This window comes from Manduca sexta, unplaced genomic scaffold, assembly GCF_014839805.1.
Source record: "Manduca sexta isolate Smith_Timp_Sample1 unplaced genomic scaffold, JHU_Msex_v1.0 HiC_scaffold_1908, whole genome shotgun sequence".
In the NCBI taxonomy this organism is placed as follows: domain Eukaryota; kingdom Metazoa; phylum Arthropoda; class Insecta; order Lepidoptera; family Sphingidae; genus Manduca; species Manduca sexta.
The window spans coordinates 4,501-13,992 of NW_023592819.1; the positions used below are offsets into that span (position 1 = coordinate 4,501).

The window sequence follows — 9,492 nt, forward strand, 5'->3', positions numbered from 1 at the left end:
GGAATACCTCTGACAGGGCTCTGGCGTCCAGATCCCAGGGCAGGAATCCGGCCAAAAGACAAGCCGCCTCGAACGAGACCGTGCGGTACGCCCTGATCGCCCGCTGCGCCACTACGCGCTGCGGGCCCCGCAGGAGAGCGACAGAACGCTCCCCAGGGCGTCAGCCCAAACAGGGCTGCCGTACAGTGCCATGGACCGCACGACCCCGTGGTACAACCTTCGGCAAGGGATACCAGGACCTTCCAAGTTGGGCAGCAGGCTTGAAAGAGCGCCCGCTGCCCGGGACAATTTTGTCCGCAACACCGTGAAATGGGTGCGAAACTCCCATCGGCTATCTAAAAACCAAACCCAAGTACTTCATACTCTTGCCGATGGGAATCCGCACCCCCACAACGATGTGGGCACCGGCCGGTGGCCCTCTCCGAGGCCCATGAAAGCAAATGGCCTCGGTTTTCTCGAGGGCCACCTTCAGCCCCAAGCGCCGAATACGATCGACTACATGGCCGGTGCCCACCGCCGCCAGGATTGCGGCATCCTGGAAGGTCCCTGATGTCGCCGTGACCAGCGTGTCGTCAGCGTAGCAGGTCACGTCGACACCCCGGTGGTTGGTACCACGGAGCACCCAGTCGTACCCGATGTTCCACAGGAGAGGGCCCAAAACCGAGCCCTGTGGAACACCGCACGACATCGCTCTTCGGTGCCACCCGTCGACGCCCGGATACACCACGTCCCTGTCAGACAGATACGCGTGCACCAGACGCCGAAGATAGGGCGGCACCACGTGATACCGCAGTGCTTCGTGGATGCAGGGCCAGGGCAGCGAGTTAAATGCGTTGGAGATATCCAACGATATCGCTATAACTACGCTGCCTCTGGCCACTGCTTCCTCCGCCTGTGACTTTACCCGCAGAATCGCGTGGACGGTAGAACGTCCCTCCGAAAACCGTATTGGTTGTCGGCCAGATCTGGACCGACCCTCTCGAGATGCTCGACGAGGCGAGCATGGACGATGCGCTCGAAGAGTTTGGCGACCTCGTCGAGCAACACGATGGGCCGGTAGGCCGACGGCGACTCTGCGGGCCGTCCCTCCTTCTTCAGCAGGACGAGCTTCCCGGTTTTCCAACGCGCCGGGAAGACGCCCTGCTCCAAACAGGCGGAGAACAATCTGCGGAGCCTCGGACCCAGGTGCTCGAGGGCTAGCACCCACGCTCTACCGGGGATGCCGTCGAGCCCTGGGGCCGTGTTTTGCTCCGCAGTCGAAGCACCGCCGCCCGCAATTCCGCGGGCGACACCTCCGGGATATCCCTTGCCGAACTCATTACCGACGATGACGCCACTTCCGGTGACGCCATCGGTGGAGGAGTGGTCTCCACGGTGGCCGGGAACAAGGCCGCGACTACACTGGCCAGAAGGTCTGGCCGGAGACTCTCCGACAGTGGGGGCGCCGCTGGGCGAAGCTTGTTCATCACCAAGCGATAAGGGCGCCCCCACGGGTCCCCGTCGAGAGTCCCCAGGAACTCCTTTCGAGCCGCGACCTTGGCCCTATGAACGGCCACCCGCAGCGCTCTCTTCGCCTCTTTATAGAGGCCATAGAGCCGCCGCTCCTGGTCCTCGTGGTCCTGCCTTCTTCGCCTGCGGCGACGATGCCTGGCGTACCGGCGGCGCGCAGCAACGCAAAACGCACGCAACTGCGCTAACTCCGCCGACCACCAGTACACCTGCCGCCGCGGCGGACGACGGAGGGCCCGGGGCATGGCGGCGTCGCAAACGTCCGACATTGCCACCCCGAACCACTCCGCCTCCTGCTCGACCCGCACCGGAGACTCCGGTGCGGGGAGCCAGGACACGACCAGAGCGGCCAGACCTAAGGCCTCCCTATCGAGGCGACGTAAAACCCACCGCAGGCCGCCCTGAACAGGGGCACTCGACACACCGCCGGGCTGGACACTCGCTGACGCGGAGACGTCGAACCTGATGTAACGATGGTCCGACAACGTCTCCACGCCCGCAAGGACTCTCCAGCCCCGAACACGACGCGCAACGGCGGGACTCCCAAACGACAGATCGACAATAGACCCGCCGTTGTGCCGCACGCACGTGTCCACCGACCCCTGTTCAGGACGACCAGGCCAATAGAGATCGCCCAGTCCTCCAGGACCTCGCCTCGAACGTCAAGTCGCCGGCGAACCCCAAACCACAGATTTGGCGTTGAAGTCACCGGCGACGATCGTGGGGCGAGGTTGACCCTGTTCCACCAGGGACCCCAGCTGAATGAGAAACGTCTCGAATTCAGCTAGGGGTCTGTTGGGGGAAAAATACACTCCGACAATCCAAATGTCCCCCAACAGAACCGCCACACATCCCTGGCCCTTCGCTACTTTTTCGAAGGGCGGGGAGCCGGCGGCTCCCTGGGTGATGATAGCTACCGAACCGCCAATGTCCCCTGCCCAGTTATCACGGGGAGGGACAAAATACGGCTCGGCAACCACGGCCACTTGCACCGACCACTGCGCCATGCTTTGGGACAACAGGTCCTGAGCGCGGGCGCAGTGGTTGATGTTCGCCTGGAGGAACTTTAAGTCCATTACCGGACGACCTCTACTACTTCCATCGCGACCTGCGGTGGGTCTGCCGTCTGTGGCTGGGACACGGCCACAGCGGCAACAGCACTACGTTTCGGGGCGCGACGCTGATTGCGGCGAGAGGGGGCGGGACACGCCTTCCCCCTAGCCGGTGCCCGGCGGGCTTCCACGGAAGCCGCGCAGACTGCGCAGTTCGGCGCGGCATCACACTCGCGGGCTTTGTGACCCGCCTGACCGCAGCGATAACAAAGCTCGCTGCGGTCTACTGCACAGTCGCAGCGCTCCCGCACATGCCCGGACTCCAGGCACCGGAAGCACCGCATGGGCCGCGACTCGAGCACGGTTACCCGAGCCGCGGTCCAGCCGATTAAAATTCGGCTCGCGCCCCGCACTTTCTGTGCAGCCTTCATGGGCATGCGCACCCATGCGCTGCCCACCCCGAAGCGGTCGGGACGGACCTGTCCCACCTTTACCGCCTCGAGGCTGCACTCACCGGCCTTCGAGAGGGCCGCTGCGACTGACTCAGAAGTAGCTGTATAATCCAGCTCTGTCAGTCGCAGTTCCACTGTCTTAGTGGGCCGGGAGATCCCGAACGTCCTCCGACCCACTGAAGCACTCCTTCAGCCTCGCGGCGAAGGAGTCGGCCCTCTCTCAGAGTTGGCCCCGGGCACCTCATACATAGGGGCACCCGTGGCCGTAAACTTTGGCCCCAGTCGGCCAATATCAAGGCCGGTGAGGTCAACCTTGCCCTGCGCCTCCGTCAGGACCTGTTTGTATGTGAGCCCCTTGGACACTGCCGCCGGCGTCAAAGAGATAATGACGGCCGCAGAGCGTGGCGGGCGAAGTCTTCGGCTCAGCCCGGCGCGGCGGTTGCTGCGGACTCGCAGCCGGCGCCGCACCGGACCTGGGCTTCTTCCGTTTGCCCACCACGACCGTCCACTCGCGGTCCATCGACACTGGCGCCGGCGGCAGCGGACGGGGCTCACGTGGAGGCTGCTGCGGGGGGGGAACGGGCTTCTTCTTCGCCCCCCCGGTCCTCCTCTCCTCGGGCTTTTTAGCCGCACCATTGGTGGTTCTGCGTGGTGCAGGACCAGCGCTCCTTGCCTGTCCACCAGACGGTCCCGCACCGGATGGACCAGGGGCCTCAACGCGGGGAGGAGCGCTGGAGGGTCCAGCCACTGGGGTCGGGGTCAGAGGGGCGGGAGCGGGTTTGGCCGCCCTCTTCCCTTCCCCACGCCCTTGCCCTTACCCGAGGGAGGGTGGGAGCTCCCCACTACGTAGCCCCCCTGGACGGGAAGCTCCACAGGGGCACTGCGCACTTCGTGCGCCAGTGGGGGTCTCCGAGCCGGGCCCATAAGCGCCGACTCCACCCTCGCCTGCACCATGGCCTCCATCCGCTCCAGGACGTCCTCCATCGGAGCAGACTTGGAGGCCGTCTCCAGGTCCTCTAGGCGCCGGCGGAGGCGAGGCATTCTCCTCCTGGAGTGTCTTTAAAGACGCCTCCAGGCGGGCGCTCTGCTCCCTCCACTTTTTCGCCTCGTGCTCGAGGCGAATTATTGGAGGACTCCGGCTGGTCCACGTATTTTATTATGAGGTCGGTAACCTCATTTAGGGCCTTTGGGAGGTCCCCTTGAGGCTTCCCGACTTTTTCACTATCCGCCGCACCACGTCTCCGCAGCGCAGCAGGTCCTCCTTGGAGATCACGCGGTCCTCATCGACCTGCATGATCTCGACCTCGCCGGCAACCGGAGACCTCCGAAACTGGAGCAACGTCGCCAGTTCCTCCTCCAACTGCCTCTTGCCCAGCTGACGCTTCTGCGCGTCCAGCTCCTTGCGGGTCTTTTGAGGCCCGTAACAGTCGTAGGCGGACGTCCTCGCCCCCGACTGTCCGTCGTCACTGTTTTAGGGAGAGGCTCGTCCGTCTCACTCGTCAAGCGAGAGGATTCCCTTCGAGGCCTTCCCTCTCGGGCCGACGAGACACCCTCGCTCGACTCCGAGTCTCCTACATAAAAGCGGCCCACTAAGGCCTCGACGGGCTTCCCGCCCTCCCCTCCTGTCACCACCTCCGCCTCTCCAGCCGGAACTGGAGTAGGCAGCCTCTCCAGCACAACCACTGGCGTCTTATTTAAAATGGATTTATTATTAGTGTCATTCATTATTGATCCCACGAGTATGGGGGAAATAAAAGTCCACCCAGGCAGTGCCCCCTGTACCTGGGTAAGCCTAGCGTAACCCGCCAAGAGGGTCGGCCTGTACTCTGGCGGGGGTCGCACTCGAGACCGAACTACCCATCGGCCATGCATCCTCGCGGTGCGCCGCCGCTTGGGATTCGGGGTAATTTTTTATAGAGGTTTTCTTCCTCGCGGTCCGGGCGTTTAAGCCAAGACCCTCGGTCCAGCAGGAGCGCGAGACATAACCACCGACCTCCATACCGGATTACGATCTGCGACGGCGACAATGGGAGAGGGAGTCCCCCCACTGCCTGCTCGGGGCGGGATGAGCGCACACCGAGCCCGTCGACACCCCCGGGACAGAACCGGGAGCCGCCCTTTGGGCCAATCCCATCATACTACGAGACGACGGTCGCCACAAGAGGCGACGACCGCCAACCACCTCGGTTGTCAGGATATTAGCCGGCGCGCAGATCAGCCTGAACGGTCTGATCGACGCGCCGTTGCCCAGGGTGCACCACGAGGAGGTTTCCTGACCTAGCACCCCACCCCAACCTTTTTTTTTTTTTTTTTGTTTTCGCGGAGAAAGTGCCTTATGACTACCGCCCAGCCTTCATGGGGGGCGACTGAGCGGTTATGTTGGGGTCACCGTGCCTTACGACCCGGCGTTGCGCCGCCCGGATTTGATGTCAGCCTTCGGGCGACCGCCGGGCCGAGTCCCTAACCTATGTACAACGCACGGCATACCAACTAAAACTCCGCGGTGGCCCTCTTCGGCGCATTAGGGACGGCTGCAGGCTTCCTCTGACGTTTGTCTAAGACTACAACTGCAGCCGCCCCTGCGCGGTGCCGCCTAGTGCGGCCCGTCTCCTATTGTGGGGGCTCAGAAGCCCCCGCGCACCGAAGGACGCCCTCGGCGTCTACGGCAGCATGAGGCCAACTGCACACTGCCGTCCATCCCGGGGGTCAACCGAAAATTGTGCAAGAGCGCCCAAAAATGCACTAGGGCGGACAGCCCCCTGCTGCCCGCCGACGACCCCCATCGTGGCCCCTATTAGTCGCCTTTTACGACAGGCAGGGGATACCGTGGTGGAATTCTCCAAACGCCCCCAATCCACAGGGCGGGAGACGCCGGTCAGTCGTCCACCCGGCGCCTCCTACGTCTCCTCTGGCGGCGAGAGGGATCCTCCCTCTCCCGATCCCTCTCGGCACCCTCCTTCTGCGAGATGACCACCTCGCAGAAGTGGGCCACTGCACGCCATGACCTCTCGCTGCCGACCATGGAAGCGACCACGGCCGGCAGCGAGAGATCTCCTCCGACGACTGATCTGAGAGCGCTGCGCTCTTCGTCCCAGGCTGGACACAACGCCAAAGTGTGTTGAGCCGTATCCAGCGGGCAGTTGTCACAATGGTGACACACGGCCGACACCTCCGTACCAACGATCCGGCACAGATACTCACCGAAGCAGCCATGCCCGGTGAGTACCTGTGTCAACCGAAAAGGTTGCCGCACCGTGGCGCCTGTCCAGCCACTCGGCAAAGACAGGCCGCACTGCCACGACGGTCCGGAGCCCCGCTGACGGGGCCTCCAGCCTGAGACGCCACTCCTCCACGGCGGCTCGCCGTAGGGAGGCCCTCATGGCCTCAACCTCCTTCGGGGCCGGACGCTGCCCGCGACTGAACGCCTCCTCCCGCCAGTGGAATACCTCTGACAGGGCTCTGGCGTCCAGATCCCAGGGCAGGAATCCGGCCAAAAGACAAGCCGCCTCGAACGAGACCGTGCGGTACGCCCTGATCGCCCGCTGCGCCACTACGCGCTGCGGGCCCCGCAGGAGAGCGACAGAACGCTCCCCCAGGGCGTCAGCCCAAACAGGGCTGCCGTACAGTGCCATGGACCGCACGACCCCGTGGTACAACCTTCGGCAAGGGATACCAGGACCTTCCAAGTTGGGCAGCAGGCTTGAAAGAGCGCCCGCTGCCCGGGACAATTTTGTCCGCAACACCGTGAAATGGGTGCGAAACTCCCATCGGCTATCCAAAACCAAACCCAAGTACTTCATACTCTTGCCGATGGGAATCCGCACCCCCCCCACAACGATGTGGGCACCGGCCGGTGGCCCTCTCCGAGGCCCATGAAAACAGATGGCCTCGGTTTTCTCGAGGGCCACCTTCAGCCCCAAGCGCCGAATGCGATCGACTACATGGCCGGTGCCCACCGCCGCCAGGATTGCGGCATCCTGGAAGGTCCCTGATGTCGCCGTGACCAGCGTGTCGTCAGCGTAGCAGGTCACGTCGACACCCCGGTGGTTGGTACCACGGAGCACCCAGTCGTACCCGATGTTCCACAGGAGAGGGCCCAAAACCGAGCCCTGCGGAACACCGCACGACATCGCTCTTCGGTGCCACCCGTCGACGCCCGGATACACCACGTCCCTGTCAGACAGATACGCGTGCACCAGACGCCGAAGATAGGGCGGCACCACGTGATACCGCAGTGCTTCGTGGATGCAGGGCCAGGGCAGCGAGTTAAATGCGTTGGAGATATCCAACGATATCGCTATAACTACGCTGCCTCTGGCCACTGCTTCCTCCGCCTGTGACTTTACCCGCAGAATCGCGTGGACGGTAGAACGTCCCCTCCTGAAAACCGTATTGGTTGTCGGCCAGATCTGGACCGACCCTCTCGAGATGCTCGACGAGGCGAGCATGGACGATGCGCTCGAAGAGTTTGGCGACCTCGTCGAGCAACACGATGGGCCGGTAGGCCGACGGCGACTCTGCGGGCCGTCCCTCCTTCTTCAGCAGGACGAGCTTCCCGGTTTTCCAACGCGCCGGGAAGACGCCCTGCTCCAAACAGGCGGAGAACAATCTGCGGAGCCTCGGACCCAGGTGCTCGAGGGCTAGCACCCACGCTCTACCGGGGATGCCGTCGAGCCCTGGGGCCGTGTTTTTGCTCCGCAGTCGAAGCACCGCCGCCCGCAATTCCGCGGGCGACACCTCCGGGATATCCCTTGCCGAACTCATTACCGACGATGACGCCACTTCCGGTGACGCCATCGGTGGAGGAGTGGTCTCCACGGTGGCCGGGAACAAGGCCGCGACTACACTGGCCAGAAGGTCTGGCCGGAGACTCTCCGACAGTGGGGGCGCCGCTGGGCGAAGCTTGTTCATCACCAAGCGATAAGGGCGCCCCCACGGGTCCCCGTCGAGAGTCCCCAGGAACTCCTTTCGAGCCGCGACCTTGGCCCTATGAACGGCCACCCGCAGCGCTCTCTTCGCCTCTTTATAGAGGCCATAGAGCCGCCGCTCCTGGTCCTCGTGGTTCTGCCTTCTTCGCCTGCGGCGACGATGCCTGGCGTACCGGCGGCGCGCAGCAACGCAAAACGCACGCAACTGCGCTAACTCCGCCGACCACCAGTACACCTGCCGCCGCGGCGGACGACGGAGGGCCCGGGGCATGGCGGCGTCGCAAACGTCCGACATTGCCACCCCGAACCACTCCGCCTCCTGCTCGACCCGCACCGGAGACTCCGGTGCGGGGAGCGACACGACCAGAGCGGCCAGACCTAAGGCCTCCCTATCGAGGCGACGTAAAACCCACCGCAGGCCGCCCTGAACAGGGGCACTCGACACACCGCCGGGCTGGACACTCGCTGACGCGGAGACGTCGAACCTGATGTAACGATGGTCCGACAACGTCTCCACGCCCGCAAGGACTCTCCAGCCCCGAACACGACGCGCAACGGCGGGACTCCCAAACGACAGATCGACAATAGACCCGCCGTTGTGCCGCACGCACGTGTCCACCGACCCCCCTGTTCAGGACGACCAGGCCAATAGAGATCGCCCAGTCCTCCAGGACCTCGCCTCGAACGTCAGTCGCCGGCGAACCCCAAACCACAGATTTGGCGTTGAAGTCACCGGCGACGATCGTGGGGCGAGGTTGACCCTGTTCCACCAGGGACCCCAGCTGAATGAGAAACGTCTCGAATTCAGCTAGGGGGTCTGTTGGGGGAAAAAATACACTCCGACAATCCAAATGTCCCCCAACAGAACCGCCACACATCCCTGGCCCTTCGCTACTTTTTTCGAAGGGCGGGGAGCCGGCAGCTCCCTGGGTGATGATAGCTACCGAACCGCCAATGTCCCCTGCCCAGTTATCACGGGGAGGGACAAAATACGGCTCGGCAACCACGGCCACTTGCACCGACCACTGCGCCATGCTTTGGGACAACAGGTCCTGAGCGCGGGCGCAGTGGTTGATGTTCGCCTGGAGGAACTTTTAAGTCCATTACTGGACGACCTCTACTACTTCCATCGCGACCTGCGGTGGGTCTGCCGTCTGTGGCTGGGACACGGCCACAGCGGCAGCAACACTACGTTGCGGGGGGCGGCGCCGGTTACGGCGAGAGGGGGCGGGACACGCCTTCCCTCCCAGCCGGTGCCCGGCGGGCCTATCCGAAGCCGCGCAGACTGCACAGTTCGGCGCGGCGCTACACTCGCGGGCTTTGTGACCCGCCTGACCGCAGCGATAACAAAGCTCGCTGCGGTCTACTGCGCAGTCACAGCGCTCCCGCACATGCCCGGACTCCAGGCACCGGAAAGCACCTCATGGGCCGCGACTCGAGCACGGTCACCCGAGCCGCGGTCCAGCCGATCAGAATTCGGCTCGCCCCCGCACTTTTGGGCAGCCTTTATGGGCATCCGCACCCACACGCTGCCCACCCCGGAGCGATCGG

The 9,492-nt window shown here is 63.9% G+C and overlaps 1 protein-coding gene across 1 annotated transcript; it reads right to left on the reverse strand.

Moving 5' to 3' along the window:
• Positions 1-2,171: 2,171 nt before the first annotated feature.
• On the reverse strand, positions 2,172-4,054 carry LOC119191775 (ESX-1 secretion-associated protein EspI-like). Its single transcript, XM_037445641.1, has 5 exons — positions 3,832-4,054; positions 3,326-3,760; positions 2,975-3,099; positions 2,589-2,812; positions 2,172-2,301 (listed from the first exon to the last, which is right to left on the reverse strand). The coding sequence occupies exons 1-5, from the start codon at positions 4,052-4,054 to the stop codon at positions 2,172-2,174; spliced, it is 1,137 nt and encodes a 378-aa protein (XP_037301538.1).
• Between the last annotated feature and the right edge of the window lie 5,438 nt (positions 4,055-9,492).